Below are 19,120 nucleotides of genomic sequence, written 5' to 3' on the forward strand. Positions count from 1 at the left end.
TTTGATTGTTTGTTCAATCGACTCTGTTTAATTATCTTATCCATTAATTGTGCTCAATCATGTTTTTAATCGTTGAATTGATTGCTTTTTCATTCATCGTTCATTTGTTTGTAAGTTTGTTTGTTTAGTCATTAGTCATTAGACTATCATTAGTCATTTCTAGTCATTTCTTTCTTTATTCTGTTAACTATTTCTGTGTTCTACATGCTATACATTTTTGCACTTTTGTTTGGTAGCAGGTGACACGGTGTCTCAGTGGTTAGCACTGTCACCTCACAGCAAGAAGGTTGCTGGTTCAAGTATTGGCTGAGTCAGCTGGCATGTCTGTGTGGTGTTTGTATGTTCTCCTCGTGTTCGTGTGGGTTTCCTCTTGGTGCTCTCGTTTTCCTCACAGTCCAAAGACATGCGGTATAGATTAATTTAATATGCTAAATTGACCAAAGTGTATGTGTGTGAATGAGGGTATGTGGATGTTTCCTATCGCTTGGTTGCAGATAGAAAGGCATTCACTGTGTAAATCATATGCTGGATAAGTTGGTGGTTCATTCCACTGGGGTGACCCCTGATGAAAAAAGGGACTAAGCCATAGGAAAATAAATGAATGTTTGCTGGCAACTGGTGTATGCTGTGATTTATGGATACAATTATTCACAATGTTTATGTTTTTCCACATTTCATGTCACAGCCTTATTCCAAAATTGATTAAATTCATTATTTTCCTTTAAATTCTACAAGCAATACTCTATGAAATCTTCAAAATATTTCAAATGTAGCTCAGGTGCATCCTGTTTCCACTGATCTTCCTTGACATTGTAAAGATTGAGGTTTTGAGACTGCAATTCCTGTTTGCTGGAATGTTCCACAGTTAAATATTCTTATGGCCTTTTATACTCCATGTAATTCTATAGTTTGCTTTGGCACAGTCTACATTGTTAAAACACTATATAAATAACAATGAATTGAATGTGGTTAATACAGCTGATTGGACATGCTCTGGACAGGACAAATCTCTCTATAAGAGCACAAAACCAGCCGTAAGAGCACAAACCCAGCTATGAAGTCCAAGTAATTCTCTGTAGACCTCTAAGATAGTAATGCATTGAGATACAGACCTAGAAATTCCGCAGCATTGAAGGTTTTAATAAGCACAGTGGCCTCCATCATCTCTAAATGGAAGTGGTTCGGAACTACCAGAAGTACTAGAGCAGCTACCTGGCCAAACTGAGGGATCAGGGGAGAAGGGCCTTAGGATGCACTCACAATATGGTATCTGAACCATGCCCAGGCACGTTTTACGGTTCATTTGACTAGTGTGAGTGCTCCGAATTGGGCCCAGGCATGGTTTAGTTGGCAGAGCCTGGCCTAGTTGGAAGACGTATGCCAGAGCACGGTTTGATTGGGCTTTGGTACAGTACGCTTGTAGTGTGCAAGTAAAGCGTGCCTGAGCCCAAACTGAAGATACAACGTCACTTTTAAGCGACTGTTTCATATGGATTTATTAATCATTTTTACATTTCTAATTTTTAATTTGAACTGTCATAGTTTATTAAAGAAACAAATCCCCCACTGCATGTCAGCTGCACCTACAGCAAACCTCCTTATACATGCAGCACGAGAACTTTTATAATAATTTATGAGTGTCAAAAGTGGTGGATCTGTTTAGCAAAATATTTGACTGCATGTCACTGCAAATCAAACGACTTAAAATAATACACAACGATTTAACTAAAGCAATCTCCATTGTACAGAGCAAGAGCGCTTCTCTTCTGTTTAACTGAACAGTCACATCATCGATGAGCATGCTCGGGCTCAGAAGGCAAAAGGCAATGTGAGTGCAGGCCGAGGCGAAGAGGGCAGGGGGGACAAGCACACTTTGGCATGGTTCATGGCAACTGTACCTAGTGTGAGCACGCCCTTAATCAGGGTGCTGATCAAAAATCCATTGATCACTCTGAAAGACCTTCAGTGTTTCTCTGTGAAGAGAGGAGAACCTTCCATTAACCATCTCTGCAGCACCCTACGAGTTAGGCCAAAAGAAACCTGAAGGACTTCAGACAGAGCTCAATTTTTGACTCATTGGGCTCTATTTTGATGGTCCATGCGCAGAGCGTGAAACGCAGGGCGCAAAACGCAGGGCGCAAATGCTTTCAGGGCGTGTCAGAACGCATTTTTGCTAATTTACGGACGAAAAAATGCGCTTTGCGCCAAGGCGCATGGGCTAAAAGGGTTGAGTTTATTTTCTTAATGAGTTGTAGGTGTGTTTTGAGAATAAACCAATTAGAGTCTCATCTCTCATTACCTTTAAGACGCCAAGAGCGCATTCGCTATTTACAGGACGCAAAGTAAGTCTAAGTGGAAAAAATGAGCATTTCACAAGCAAACAGTGAACAGTTGACAGTTTTTTTAACAGAAAACTGTTAAACAGAGCATCTACTGCGTGAGAATGAGAGATAATGGATCACTTTCACATTCGCTCTTGGATAGGGAAACCTTTACGCACATACATCAATTAGTCTATAAATAATTAATTTCGTTTGTTAAACACAAAGATTTGTTTCAAAACTATTTATAAATTCAGTTCTAATTTCTAGCAAACGAATAAATTAACAATAATGACCAAGTGTGGTCAAAATACTGAGTTATTTCCAAATACACCTGCCATGCCCCATATGGTCTAAAACCTGACAGGTGGGCAAATCTAAGCTTGTTTTTAATAAAACAAATGTAAATATGGATATATTAAATAATACTGCTAATAATAATAACATTATACAAAAGCAAATTGTTATGAATTAACTTAAAAAGCATCCCGAGATAAAGAAGACATAAAAGCAGTGATTTTTCATATTTATGTAGGCTAGAAAATAATATGTTTTGTAATATTTTAATCCTTTATATTTATATTCTATATCTATTCTTATTATATCCTATATATATCCTTAATATTAAAATTTTTTCATATGTAAAGATATTTGCCTATTGCTCTCTTGTGCGTATTAAGCAGTGCGTAAGCGAGGTGCAACTCTGCGCCGGAGTTTAACCCGGGTTAGTTTTGATCTAATGAAAAATCTATTTTAGTTTCTCAAACTTGCAACGCGCCAGCGGTCCGCCTCAGAACGCCTTCCTTTTTAGACCAGAACGCCTATGGGCGCACAAATGAGCGCTAATGCATTTGCTATTTAAACAGCCTTAAACCCACAGCCAGGATAACAAAGGAGTGGCTATGGGAAATTCTGTGAATTGTATTCAGTGGCCCAGCCACAGCCCAGACCTGAACCTGATTTAACATTTCTGAAGACGTCTGAAATTGTGCACCAATGCTCCCCATACGAACTGATGGAGTTTGCTGCGTATTGTTGGTAATATATAAAACAAAATGTAAGATTGTTTATTTTAGGATTTGGGATCTTCCCTTAAAAAATGTCCTCAACACTCTGAAGCATCTGCTTTATTAACTTCCATTCAACAAATTCTCTTTATTTTGCCCCTTCCTGAATGCATCTAAATGAACAAAACACGTCATCTGTGTGCTGCTTTCTATAGGCTGATTTCTGATGCTGTGCGAGTCAGTAGTTCATGGCCAGGTGTATCCCATCAGCACATTATCCCATAATGCACCAGTGTCTATAGTTAGCTGTTGTGCGGCAGCCAGAGCTTTAATCTCAGTCAGTGATTGGCTGCAGGCACATTGTCTCTTAAACAAACACAAATCTGCAAGGGAGGGTCACCATTGTCCGAGCACCTGCATACATAAGTGTGCATAAATTCAACACTGACAGGTTTATCTACATAATAGCAGCTGCTCTGAAGCCGGATTGTGATTCCAGACTGTTGTAATTTGTGTTTGGCAGAAACTCCAGATGGTAGAGCTCAAAAATATGTGAGCAGGATCTAACACCAATCCCATGTGCATCTAAAACCAGAAGTAGACCGACCACTCACAGATTATAGAGAAGTATAGGGCTAATCCAGACTGCCTAGTAAGTCAACATGCTTGTTTGAGCTCCTACATGCATCGGCCTTTGGAGCAAGCAGGACTGGATAGCAGTTTGGTAGCTTATACAGCATAAATGGGTGAATTTATAGGTAAGTGAATGTTAATTTGGATACTTCTGATAGTATTCAATGTTATGGTTGATTGTATGGAATGGAGATGGGAGAAATGAAATAGCTTATAATATTTATGGTTGAGTTTTTATAGATGGGTAGGCTTTCAATTAGTTCTTAGTCAGTGCTTGTGGTTGATGAATATAATGATATTCATTCTATCTTTTTAGCTTGTAAAACAGATCTGACTTAACTCAAAGAAGTAAAAGGGTTTAAGCATCAAAACAATGTGAAAAAAAAAGTATGAGACGGTTTTTAATGTACATTTTTATAACATTAGTATTTGTTTCTCAACAAAATAAGACTGTCAATTATTTTTACCATGCTTTACAAAAGACACTCCTGAAAATGACATTCAGCGAATCAGTAGTTTATATATCAACTAAATAAGGATGCAGTGATTAGAGATTTTAGTTGTACGATTATAGTCTGAGGAATAATCACGGTTATCACGATTATTAGGCGTTCTTCAATTTCAAAATACTACTAATTTAGAAAATGGCGTGAAAACTTCTTATATTTTAAAGTGTTATTTAACGCTGCTCAGTAACCTATTAATACAGCACAAAATAACAATAAAAACAAACAATATAATCCATTTATTTTTGGACTTAAAAATAACTAAAATGCTTTTGGCATTTAAACAAGTAATAATTTTACACTGAAAATAAATGACAGAACAAAATAAATAAATAAATACTTTTTGTCTAATGTAACTGTAATCATCATACTAGTTAAGTATTTCCCTTTTAAATAGATCAAATGTGGCCAAAGACTGCTGAACCTCTGTCTGAAAGGCACTAGTATGCACGCAAACCTTGTGCTTCCATTGGAAATAACGAACTTGTGCACGTAAAAAATGGGATATGTGAATGGCCCTTAGTTAAATACCTCCTCAGCCATAGTTATAATCAGCCTTTGATCCAATGTGCATGCATATTGTGGACAAGCTCGGAACTTTAAACTAGTGCACAGTTGGCATAACTTTAAGTTGCAGCCGTTTTGTTCTATGCAGAAACGTGGTGTTGAGAAGCCTTTATGATTAATTAACTGTGATAAATTAAACCGTAGTTAATAGTGAAATCGGTTAATCATTGCATCCCTACAACAAAACCAGAGTCATTCGACAGTCATGTGCAGTCCTAAAAAACAATAAAAATTATCATTTTAAAAAGTTATGTTTTGCCAGGATGATAATTTTTTTTAATAATAAATAAAATAAATAATCAATAAAACATCCTACATTTCACATTTGTATATATATTCCTGTGTATATAAGATAAAATAAATATTAAATAAATTTGACGGGATTTCATCTTTTTTTAAGTTTTGGATCAAAAATGTGTTTTTATTTTTTATTTGTAAAAGAAATGAATGGCTTTTCTCAGCAAGGATCTATTAATCTGAAATAACAGTGAAGGCATTTCTAATGTAACAAAAGATTTCTATTATAAATAATATGCTTTGTAGACTTCTTTTGCTATGGGAAATAGGTTTTCAGCAACCATTGCTCCAACTGTTTTGCAATAAAATTCAGTGTATGACACTTGAATAGTGTTTGTTGCCCGTTTCTGTTTTGATCAAGTGAATGTTAAAAAAAATTGTAATTTCCTAAAAATCTCTTTGACCCCATATGTATGATCAGTAGTGTACATAATACAACACAATATATAGTCTTTATAATAAAAAAATGAAGAAGAAAACACATGTGGGACACCATTTTTTCCCTTTCCATGTAGTGTCAGCTGTGTTGCGCCTTACTCATGATCAAAATGATGTTTTGTTCAAGCTCTCATTTGATAAAACACATGCTTTTCCTATTAAGAGAACTGCCTAGAGAGACAAACAGTAGTAATGACCTTTGACCCTGAATGCTAGGGCACTGACTTGATCTTTGACCCTAACTTTAAGGGTCAAGGCTAAAAATATATAACCCTATTACAACTTTCTATCAGCCAGACACAAGACTTCTACAAGAATGTTCTAGTAGTTTACCTGCTTAACATTTACTGATCGGAATTCCTAAATGAATTATTCAACTAGACGATAGTAAAATACAAGAGGAAAAAGTCTGTTTGTGCTAGTCAGTAAAAAGCATCAGTGCTGGGACTTTAAAAGTAAGATATAAAGTAAACCTTCAATAATTGGATGTTATAAGGCAATTTAGGAAACCCGATAAACCCTCAGTTAAAGGCTCCCCCCCAGTTCACCCCCAAAATGAAAAATGACTCATAATTCACAAAGAGTTTCTTTCTCCTGTTAAACATTTTAAAGAAAGGTGGAAACCTGTAACCATTGACTTCCATAGTAGAAAAAGCAAATGTACTGTGTAAGTCAATGGTTACAGGTTTCCAACATTTTTCAAAATATCTTCTTTTGTGTTCAACAGAAGAAAATAACTCATAAAGGTTTAAAACAAGTAAAGCGAGTGTAAATGATGACAGAATTTTCATATTAGGATGAACTGTCTCTTTAATGTCTTTGTCAAAGCCTCTGAGACCTATTTTTAAGGTAAATTTGTATTAAAAAGCAGCTGTACGTATTATTTTGAATTGAACAGATCTGTGGCTTCAGAAACTCAGAAAAAGAGTGATCCTGTGTGAGGAAACTGCATTGATTATTATGTTAAAATATCAATAAGGAGGTCATTTTACACGTGTTGTCAGAGCATAGAAATTCAAGACTAGAGGAATGAGCACTATTTTTCCAGTGAGGAAGGAGTTTTTTAGAGAAGAAGCTGTGAGTTTGGAAGGCTTTTATGTAGAAAGTGAAGCCATTAAACGTATTACACAAGCCAATCTAATTGTAAAGCCTGTGTAAAGCATCAAGAGGAACAACTTTATTTGCTCAAGTTTTTTTAGTTGGATTTCATGTGAGTATCAGCAATATTTAAGGTTGTTTTTCAAAAAGGTTTAAAAAAAGTTTGAATCGATACATAGAAGAGACAACTTTTGACTCAGCAGCAATACCGAACTGTAAAATGAATGTGGACATGATGAGAGGTTTTAGTCTTTGGGATGAAAAATAATGTGGAAAATAAGGACATGATTGCAGAATCTGGCCATGAAAACAGAATTAGCAGTATAATGACATTATTAACTTCATTTATTAAATAATCAACTTTTCTGTTTATTTATGTTAGTTAATATTAAACCTCATAAAGAAGTTTTTTGAAATATAAATGATTTTATTTTATGCACACAAAGAAATTCAAGCATCTCTACATTAATCTGTAAAAATATTTGGTTTAACAAAAAAATCTAGTGTAATAATAACAATAAAAACAACAACAACAATAATAATAAAAATACAATTTTCCATGTTTTAATTTTATTAGACATAAAATAGAAACTGAGGACTCAAAAAATTTAACATTTTAGTTTAAACAATGAGTTAAACTCTTTATAAATTGTTTATACATTTAATACATTTTAGGATCTCATTGTATACATGCAAATGTATTAATAAAATGAAACAGATCTTTTTTAATACATGGAAAAAATGAGTAAAAAACAAAACACAAATAAAACTTTATATAAAAATAAAGTTATTACAGGGCTCTATTTATCAGGCAAGAATCAAAGGTCTCAATTTGATTTCCATTAGGACTGATAAACAGTCAATTATATAGTAATGATGTTGTTACTATTTTTGTCATTAAATAAATGCGGCCTTGGTGAGCACAAAAGACTTTTTTAAACCATATATATATAATCCTGTGTCATTCTGTTGTGATATGAATGAGTACCTTTATCATTTTTTGCTTTACAAATATTGTGAGAATTGTACAACAGAGTGTTCTTTTTAAAGTAGTTTTAATAATAATAATAATAATAATAATAATAATAATAATAATGAAATGATGGGACTAAGCTGAAAAGAAAATGAATTAACGATACTGAAAAGTATTTTTTTTTAAATAGTTACAGTTTTTCACATTTTATTTACATTTTATAATAATTTAATTGAATACATTTAATATTCCAGTTTTTTTTTTTTTTTTCAAATTTCTAACAAGTACTTACCCATACTTCAAATAATTTTTCTAAACTCTTAACACAGACTCACATCTATAAAACACAATTGGCCGAATGGATAATTTTCTTCTTAAAAAACATTTTGTTAAATGTATACTAACTCTTCAAATCAAAATAAAGCACATCTATCTCTGCACACACTAACCAAAACACAGGAAATCTGACTCAAAATGGCATTATTCTGTCAAAGAATAACACTTGTTTTCACTTCACATGCAGTCAATCAAAGTACACCAGGTTTCAAAATACTTGCTAGGGTTGACATTGCAGAAACTGCAGAGACTTTTATGTTGCAGTTTTACAGGTATTTACATGCAAAACACGCAATCCACCGCTTTGACAACTTTTTGGTTGGGAACTATGTCCACATATACAGTAATCGTCAAATTCAAAAGCATTCCAGTAAAAACAAATACGTTTTTACTCGGAAGGTATTGTAGAAACATGGAATGATAGGACAGAAAAAGATCTACAGTATTGCTCACAGTAAATATCCATGTAACACACAAGAGCATTCTGGGGAAAAAAAAACAAAACAACAACAACAGCAACAACAGCAAAAAGCACAGATCAAAAAGGGAGGGAGGTCTAAAAAAAAAAAAGCACAAAATGACTGCAATCTCTGTGATCTTCAGGGTTAGGCCACGTGTTTTCATCAACATCATTCCTCAAAGTCCTCCTTTTACTGTGTATAAGTGTAAATGTAATAGAAAAAAATAACCCCTGCCACTAAGTCTAAGCCAGACTGGAATCAGCTGTGGTTGGCCCAATGTACCCAACAAAAACCAGCTGTCAGTCAATTATTTAGTTGTTTGTTTATTATCAGCTGAGATATATTTTTGATATGGATATTGTGTTCGAACTGATAAGATTGAGGTTTTTATACTGTATCTAAGGTTTTTAATATAGTTTTTGCTATTGTTGGATGTTGTGTGTTAACCTTCGTAAAGACTACAAAAACAGTCCAACATTTTGTTGGGAGGTATGTCTGTTAAGAAAATGTGAGCATTGTGGAAATGTGTTCACTGACTGTATATTGGGTGAAAATTACATGGAATGTGTGAATGGTATGGCCAAAATAACAGTTGCTGTGCTAATTGTGTTTAGAGTTTTAAAAATTTGACAAAATATATATTTTTTAAACATTCAAAATAACTGATATTAAATTACAGAAATTTACCATAAAATAACTGATATTAAATAACAGAAATTTAAATGTAAGTAAATTTTAAATAAAATTTCTGTAATTTAATATCTGTTATTTTACGGTAAATTTCTGTAATTTAACCTCAGCTGTCGGAAATAAATCGTAAACTTACTTTTTTTTTTTTTACAGTGTGGTTGGACAAATGCTTGTTAGCGACAAAAAAAACTGTAATAACACAGATATTGAGGGTATATGGGGTTCAAAAAAGGTCATTTTTGACCAACTCTTAATACATAGTGTAAAAAGGTAGCAAGTTTTAGTATTTCAGTTAATTATATATACTTTTTGATGAATGAAATTAATGTTGACCATCAAAGATATGTCAAATAAAAAACGGAAAGAAAAAACTACAGAATAATAAAAACAGGGACACAAAAAAAGTTATAATACAGGGAACTGTTTTTTTTGTTTTGTTTTTTGTTTAAATTGTTCTTTGCGTTCCTTTTCATAAGTGAAGACGTAAGAGGGGCGACGTAGTGGTCCAGTAGGTAGTGCTGTAGCCTCACAGCAAGAAGGTCGCTGATTCAAGCCTTGGCTGGGTCAGTTGGTGTTTCTGTGTGGAGTTTGCGTCTCCTTGCGTTCGCGTGAGTTTCCTCCGGGTGCTCCGGTTTCCCCCACAAGTCCAAAGACATGCGGTACAGGTAACTTGGGTAGGCTAAAATTGTCCGTAGTGTATGAGTGTGAATGAGTGTGTGTGTGGATGTTTCCCAGGGATGGGTTGCGGCTGGAAGGGTATCCGCTCCATAAAAACGAGCTGGATACGTTGGTGGTTAATTCCGCTGTGGCGACCCCAGATTAATAAAGGGACTGAGCCGAAAAGAAAATGAATGAATGAATGAATGAAGACGTCACACAAATTTATAAGGGCTCTATTTTGATCCATGCGCAGAGCGCAAAACGCAGGGCGCAAACGCTTTCAGGGCATGTCAGAACGCATGTTTGCTAACTTACGGACGGGAAAATGTGCTTTGCGCCGCGGCGCATGGTCTAAAAGGGTTGAGTTTATTTTCTTAATGAGTTATAGGTGTGTTTTGAGAATAAACCAATTAGAGTCTCATCTCTCATCCCCTTTAACAGCCAGCTGCATCGCGCCATAAGCGCATTCGCTATTTACAGGACGTAAAGTAAGTCTAAGTGGAAAAAATGAGCATTTCACAACAAAGCATCTGCTGCATGAGAATGAGAGATAATGGATCACTTTCACTTTCGCTCTTGGATAGGGAAACTTTACGCACAGACATCAATCAGTCTATAAATAATGAATTGTGTTTGTTAAGCACAAATATTCGTTTTAAAACTATTTCTAAATTCAGTTCTAATTTCCAGCAAACTAATAAATGAACAATAATAACCATGTGTGTTCAAAAACCTGCGTTATATCCTAAAACACATGCTGTGCCCCTTATGGTCTAAAACCTGACAGGTGGGCAAATCTAATCTTGTTTTTAATAAAACAAATATAAATATGGATATAATAAATAATACTGCTAATAATAATAACATTATACAAAAGCAAATTGTTATGAATGAACTGAAAAAGCCTCCCGAGATGAAGAAAACATAAAAGCAGTGGTTTTTCATATTTATGTAGGCTAGAAAATAATATGTTTTGTAATATTTTAATCCTTTATATTTATATTCTATATCTATTCTTATTATATCCTATATATATCCTTAATATTTAAATTTTTTCATATGTAAAGATATTTGCCTATTGCTCTCTTGTGCGTATTAAGCAGTGTGTAAGCGAGGCGCAACTCTGCGCCGGAGTTTAGACCAGGTTTGTTTTGGTCTAATGAAAAATCTATTTTAGTTTCTCAAAATATCAACGCGCCAGCAGTGTGCCTCAGAACGCCTTCCTTTTTAGACCAGAACGCCTATGGGCGCACATATGAGCGCAAATGCATTTGCTATTTAAACAGCATAGCGCAACGCCTCAAAATGACTCTTGCGCCAAGCTGAAACTACCAAACAAGTATTGCGCCGCGCCTTGCGCCACACTGCGCCGGGTGTATGATAGGGCCCTAAATGTTTGAGCCGTGCATGCTGGGTGGAAACTCCAAAACGTTTCAGCATCTCTAAAATTGCAGTAGCAGCATGAAATCACAACTCCCAAAGTAAAAGTGTGGGTTCACTAGAGGTATTATGGCACTGTCAGTCATTATACGGTGCTCGTAATACTATCATTTCATCTGAAAGAATGCATTTGCACCTGCACGCTTCCTAAAAGATCCACTGCGGGTGCATGAAATATTTATGAGGCGATCAGATGTTGCTGTCTGTCAGCTTTCTCATCAATAATTCAAAACAATATAGTGTCGCTGTCGAAGAGAGAACAGCTCGAAAACTAGAAGCTAAACACACACTCTGTTGTGTTATTATACTGTTATATTCATTGCAAGATAAAGCATTTACTTGATGGTTGCGGTTATTGTGATATTATCTGACGTGTTGCTCTTTATAAGCCTGATATGGAAAGTATAGCTTACATTTATATTAGAGCTGGGCAAAGATGAATCGTGATTAATTGCATCCAGAGTTTGTTTTGACATAAGATATGTATGTGCATTATATATATTTATTATGTTTATGAAGGCGGCAGGGTGGTCTCTTCACAGCAAGAAGGATGATGGTTCGAGTCCCAGCAGGGCAAGTTGGCATTTATGTGTGGAGTTTGCATGTTCTCCCCATGTTTGTGTGGGTTTCCTCCGGGTGCTCCGGTTTCCCCCTCAGTCCCAAGACATGCGGTATAACTGAATTGGATAAACTAAATTGGCCTAGTGTATGAGTGTGTGTGTGTGTGTGTGTGTGTGTGTGTGTGTGTGTGTGTGTGTGTGTGTGTATGAGTGTGTGTGTGTGTGTGTGAATGCGAGAGTGTGTGGTTGTTTTATATGTGTAAAACAACACATATGCTGGAATAGTTGTCGGTTCAATGCCCTGTGGTGACCCCTGACAAATAAGGGACTAAGCTGAAGGAAAATGGATATGTAATACATAATAAATACATAAAACAAAACTATTGTGTGCATAGATATTTAAATCATCAATTATGATCAGTATAATTGTTATAATTATACAGTGTCCTCAGCATAAAAGTGTACACCTCTCACAGATCTCTCTTTTAAATTACTATTTACTATAGGATGGTTTGCAGTAGTATATTTGTGCGTGCACATTGGATTAGTCAGTAGCAAAGATTAAACTGGAGCTAATCTAACCAAATAAAATTGTATATGCAAATTAATATGCTAGGGGGAAATATTATATACAATTTTGATTAAACAGGAAAAATCAAGAAAAACATTTTAAAAACATAAAATTTATATTTTATTGGAGATAGGAGTTAGTAATTTGATGTTAGGTGACCAAACTCTTATTTTGATGAAAACAACTGTTTATATAACTGTTGTATAACTGCACCAAAATTCATTGAGAAATTTTCAAAAGCTGAGCTTTTTATTCATTCATTTTTATGTTCTACATCGTAAATATAATGCCTTAACATAAATAAAAAATTTTCAAATATGTGCATATATAGAGTAAACACATCAGAACAAAACCGTTATTTTGGATGTGATTTATCATGATTAATCTTTGCCCATGCAACACTAATTTATATATTTTAAAAAAAACAGCAGTGTCCTCAGTCTGATATTGATTTGTGTGTTTGCTTTTGCATGCTAATTTAAAGGGCAGATAGTTCAGTTAATGATGGGTCAGAGGAAAAGTTGGGTCCATTAAAAGTTCAAGAAGAATCAGCTCTGCCTCAGGCACATGGAGGCAATAAATGCTAATACTTTTTTTATTTAAAAATAATTGAATAAGCAGCACAACTGTTTTTAAGATTAAGATTTAAGATTTTAAGATTATTAAGATTATCAGAAATGTGTCCTGAGATCTAATCCAGTATTTGAAGGAGCATGTGACACAACAAACTGGAGTAATCATTTTGTTACTATATTTGTAATTAAATAAATGCAGCATTTTATAATAATAATAGTAATAATAATAATAATAATTATTATTATTAATATTATAATAATTATTATTATTTAAACCATAACAACACAAATAAATCTTACTGATTCCAAACCGTAAAATCTGCATTTTACCAATTTAATAAGGCTTTTAATGTATTAATTAAAACAAACAAAAAGTATGATACTTTTGATAATTGTATTTTAAAAATAGTTTGGTTACACATAATAACATCTCTTTTTTGGGTTAACATTTTCTAACCTTTTGAGTAGAGATCACAACCATTGTTGAAAGTATCTTATACTAGCATCTTCTTTCATTGCTTTAAAGGAAATCTGAAATGACATGTACATCCATTAGCGTTTGGTTTAACAGGTTAACAAAGATCTCTTTCATTTGTCTTTTACATTCTGTCCATGTGATTGTTGTGGGGTTGTAATTGTGGTGTTATTGCACAGTGCATTGTGCATAGTGTAAAAGTGCATAGTATGTAGTGTGTCATTAGAGGCATAACTATTGTTCAGATGTTGTATTTCAAGGCAAGTCATATTTTTGTCCTCAAACCATTATTGCTGCATGCAGGTCTAGTTTCATTATACATATGATTTTTAAGGCTGTGAAATAACTGAAATCGGGACTGATAATGGAAAGGTAAAAACCTGAGAAGAATACTTTAAATGTGTGTATTTATCCAATGATAATTGCTCATCTTAGAGGGCCCTATCATACACCCAGCGCAATGTGGTGCAAGGCGTGACGCAATTGTTATTTGCTAGTTTAAGGTTGGCGCAAGAGTCGTTTTGACGTTTTCCGCCACGTTGTTAAATTAGCAAAGGCATTTGCGCTCATATGTGCGGCCATAGGCGTTCTAGTCTAAAAAGGAAGGCGTTCTGAGGCGCATTGCTGGCGCGTTGCTATTTTGAGAAACTATAATAGATTTTTCAATAGACCAAAACAAAACCGGTCTAAAGTCGAGCGCAGTGTTAGTTGTGCACCTCGCTTACACATTGCTTAATAAAGACAAGATGTAGAGCAATACACAAATATCTTTACAAATGAAAAAGAATTAAAATATTAAGGGTTTATACAGGATATAATAAGGATATATATAGGATATAAATATAAAGGATTAAAATATTACAAACATATTATTTTCCAGCCTACATAAATTAAAAAAAAAACTGCCTTCATGCCTTCTTCATCTCGGGAGGCTTTTTAGTTCATTCATAACAATTTGCTTTTGTAAAATGTTATTATTATTAGCAGTATTATTTATTATATCAATATTTATATTTGTTTTATTAAAAACAAGCTTAGATTTGTCCACCTGTCATGCTTTAGACCATATGGGGCAGCATGTATATTTGGATATAACTCAGGTTTTTGAACACACTTCATTATTATTGTTTATTTATTCGTTTGCTGGAAATTAGAACTGAATTTAGAAATAGTTTTGAAACAAATCTTTGTGCTTAACAAACTAAATTAATTATGTATAGGTTAATGGATATATGTGCGTACAAGGTTTCCTTATTCACGAGAGTGAAAGTGAAAGTAGATTATGAGATGCCTTATATCTTATTCTCACGCTGCAGATGCTCTGTTTAACTGTTTTCTTGCTAGTGAAATGCTCAGTTTTTCTGCTTACACTTACTTTACGTCATGTAAATAGCAAATGCGCTTATGGCGCGACGCAACTGGCTCTTAAAGGGAATGGGAAATGAGACTCTGATTGGTTTAATCTCAAAACACACCTATAACTCATTAGGAAAATAAGCTCAACCCTTTTAGATCATGCGCCACGGATGTGCAAGGCGGATTTTTCCTTCCTTAAAATAGCAAAAGTGGATTCTGACACGCCTTGAAAGCGTTTGCGCCCTGCGCTTTGCGCTTTGCGCATGGATCGTCAAAATAGAGCCCAGAATGTTCATCAGCCAGTCAGAATCAAGCATTCAACAGCGCTGGTTTTACTGTTATATAACACTGGAACAAGCAGAATTCTATAACTTAGAATGGCCATAGCCATCCTGTCTGACAGACTGTATTCATTCATTCATTCATTTTCTTTTCGGCTAAGTCCCTTTATTAATCTGGGGTCGCCACAGCAGAATGAACCGCCAACTTATCCAGCATATGTTTTACGCAGCAGATGCCCTTCCAGCTGCAACCCATCGCTGGAAAACTCAAACACACTCAAACACACATCCTACCCATTTCACTTGAACCGCATGTCTTTGGACTTGTGGGGGAAACCGGAGCACCTGTAGGAAACCCAGTCGAATACGGGGAGAGCATGCAAACTCCACAGCGAAACGGCAATTGACCCGGCCAAGGCTCGAACCAGCGACCTTCTTGCTATGAGGCGATTGTGCTGACAGCCAGTATACTTAACTTAATTTATGACATGTTATATTTGCAATTTAAGCTTCTTAAAATGTACAATTGTTAAAATTAAGCTTTAAATGTCATTACCCTTAAAATACCATCTTTTATCCCAGTGAAAAGGTAGTTTTATCTATCAGAAAGGTGTGTTTTTATTAGCAGAAAGTTGCTAGGCAACAGAAACATTTATATTCAAAAGTCAAAAAGTAGCAGATGCTGAAATGACTGCGGTCAGTTTGACCATTGGTCAAGACAGAAATTCTAAAAACTCTTGTGTTTTATCATTTTTTTATAAAAAAAAAAAAAAAAACACGAAATAGCAACGTTAGAAAAAAATTTACATATATTTGGGAAAAGTCTGAAAATTTGTTAAATGGATTTATTTTTAAAAAAGTTTAATTTTTAACAAATTTTCCAAACAGTGTATACGTCTGCCTCAGTGGTTTTTCTACTGTTCATTATCAGTTCAATAAGAAAATAAATTAGAGGCTGATAAATTATGGATTATGTCTGCCAGTGCATCTCTACTACATGCTGCTGTCCCTGTGGTTTTCTTTAGAAGAATTTTGCGCTAGAGGGAAGAATTTGTTTGTGTTTTGTTGTTGTAGTCAGGCTCAGAAAAGAAATTGGTATCAAGATTTGTATTCATCAGTCTATGTATTGGTTATCGGTCTCCAAATATAAGAGTTAACGGAAGGGCAGGACAGAATCTGGAGAGATTTTTTGCTATTTCTGTGCAGAATTTTGTAAAAAATGTGTAGATTTATGTGGAATGATTTTGCGAGTATAGTAAATAACTAAAAACAACAAATGAAGTACAAAAATAATAACTTGCTTTTAAGGTTTGCAATGCAAATCCACTAAGATCCATTTGCTAGGTAAAGTTTCTTTACTAAAAGACAGAACATGTTACTTTACTAACTGTAGTCCAAATAAATCATATAAACATCAATATTTATTATTATGAAATGAATGTAAAACTGAATAAACATTTATTTATATTAAGAAAATAAATAGACTCCATGATGGGCTAAAATATCTGCAGATTTCTGTACGATCAGATTCTTTGTGAGCCCAGTTATCGGTATTGGCCAAAATACTCTTATTTATAATTTTGATTTGACATTTTTTGTAAAGCACTAAGTCAGTGGTATGTCATTTAACTTTATACTTAAATCAAAGCTCTTTACAGTTGAATGATTTAAGACCTGAATGATTCTCTCCTCACTTCCTGTCCTATATCTCTCTACCCTTAAATAATCTTTAAAATAGTCCTAGTTGCCATGAACACGCAGACGTGTGCGCACGCAAATGGCTCTTAGGATGGTCTAGATATTTTTAGTAATAGGATTTATTTGACTTAAAGCTGCAGTCACATTAAAGATCTGTTTAAACATGTGACAGAAACCTTGCTCTAAAAGTCTAGTTCTCTGTTTGTTGATGTGTTGTTTGCGTAAATACAATACTGTATCACCAAACTGATTTTCCATATGTATGCCATTGGTCAAAATCACCATAAAGCGTGAAGTGCACAATATACTAAAACCGTCTGCTTGAAAGACCAGCCCCCCTGACTTGCTTCAAACCTGTTTGTGTTTCTTTCTTTTTGAAGTTTTTTTTTTTTTTTAAATGTTAGAAACTGGTAACTATTGACTTTCATAGTGTTTCAGGCCCGTAGCCAGCCTATTAAAAGAGATGGTTCTTTTTTCTCAAGAAGTGGACCTACTTGCAGTTATTCAAGGTTCAAATACTGCATTTCAAGCACTAATTTTGTCGGATGGTTATTATTACCACACTTTTTTGATGCAACAAAAATACTTCCTACATTTTAGTCAAAGTTCTTATCATACTGTTTTTTGTTTACAAAAATGTATGTTTATTTACAAATTTGCATTTAAACTAAGTATTTACAGTTTTATTTATATTGTAATGAGATTAGAATTTTAGAAATATGAAAAAAATTTACTTTTAAATGCTCCTTTTATCATCCTCCGTCATAAAAAAAACAAACAAACAACAAAAACGTGGGAATTTGTAAAAACTGATTAAATTAAAAACTGTAGCCTATAGGCAGATAACAAACTGGCCAGCTCATTTCCTCAGTCAGAATTTGTTCATTTAAATAATAAAAGCCTTCTTTTATTGATTATTTTATTGGTTATTTTCCTAAAGCCTTCTTCTATTGGTTATTTTCACAATTTATGATGGCACTGTCAAAAATTAGACAAATTAGTTCATATAGGGGCCAAATTCTGGACTTTGTCAGAAGGGGGTGGGTCTTTCGAATCACTCAAACCGACGACTCACTCAACATGTAACGTGTAATCTCAATTTAGTTATTTTGTATGTTAGTTATTTATTTATTCATTTTAAAAATTAAAATTCATTTAAATTAATTTATTAAAATTTATATTTATTTATTAATTTAATCATTTTATTATATTGTAATTTTTTATTTATTTGCATTTTTATTCATTTATTTAATATTTTATTTAAATTTAAATTAGTTTATTAATTAATTTATTTTATAAAAATTTAAATTGTATTTATTTATATATTTTTATTTATCACTTATGTGATTCTTTTCTGATATATATATATATATATATATATATATATATATATATATATATATATATATATATATATATATATATATATATATATATATATATATATATATTATTTAAGTACATCTATTGTATTATATTTGGTACTTAATTATTATTTATTCATTAATTAATTTCATTGTTTTGTTGAATTGAGTTAAAATGATTGTGGCGACTATAAATGGGATTAATAATTAACAATTCCTTATGGTTTACCAAACCATTAATATTAAATTTGTATTGTCACACAAAAGACCAAAAAAAAGATTTACAATAAAAGTTTTAACCACCTGAGGAAGTAAAATATCCCTTCAATGAATATGCAAATTTGGAGTACAATTTGTTGGCAACTATAATCTGAAATAGGAAAAAGTTTCTTTCACTACAATGATAAAGGGTTGACTAAGGTAAAGAGAGCATGAAGTTAATCCACTTTGTTTACTTCAGGGCGAAAAAGCACCTGGGAGATCGGGAAGTCGATCCAGCAGTATATCTAAGGTAACACACCCACATACACACACTATCATTATTCAAAGCCACTCTAATGCCAACAGTGTGTAATATGATTGTTTCAGGCCAGCAGCTCAACGCAGGGAGCTGTGCTGAACAGCATCTCTCAGACATCAGTTACACACTCCTCACAGGACATATGCAGGTGAGTGTGGGTGACTGGAGTTACTGTGTGTTTGTTAACTTTTTTACACATGTGGTTTAATGTAGTCAGTTCAGTTATGTAATGTCATTGTCTTTGGAAATTTATGCAGTGGAGTTCAAAAGATAAATTGGCAAGGATTTTTTTA

The 19,120-nt window shown here is 33.8% G+C and overlaps 1 protein-coding gene across 9 annotated transcripts in view; it reads left to right on the forward strand.

Moving 5' to 3' along the window:
* marchf1 (membrane-associated ring finger (C3HC4) 1) overlaps positions 1–19,120 on the forward strand; it is a 49,433-nt gene that overhangs the window by 7,162 nt on the left and 23,151 nt on the right. For 7 of the 9 annotated variants that reach the window (XR_012405973.1, XM_021476277.3, XM_021476278.3 and 4 more), the window contains 2 exons: positions 18,768–18,818; positions 18,896–18,975. Coding sequence is in view for 6 of the 9 variants with exons in the window: in XM_021476277.3 (XP_021331952.1) it covers positions 18,768–18,818; positions 18,896–18,975 (131 nt within the window). In the remaining 3 variants the exon portion in view is untranslated. Of the gene's footprint in view, positions 1–4,006; positions 4,087–18,767; positions 18,819–18,895; positions 18,976–19,120 lie in introns of those variants that run through there. The other 2 variants (XM_021476279.3, XM_073950519.1) reach the window with 1 other exon arrangement.

This window comes from Danio rerio, chromosome 1 (genome assembly GCF_049306965.1).
Source record: "Danio rerio strain Tuebingen ecotype United States chromosome 1, GRCz12tu, whole genome shotgun sequence".
In the NCBI taxonomy this organism is placed as follows: Eukaryota; Metazoa; Chordata; class Actinopteri; order Cypriniformes; family Danionidae; genus Danio; species Danio rerio.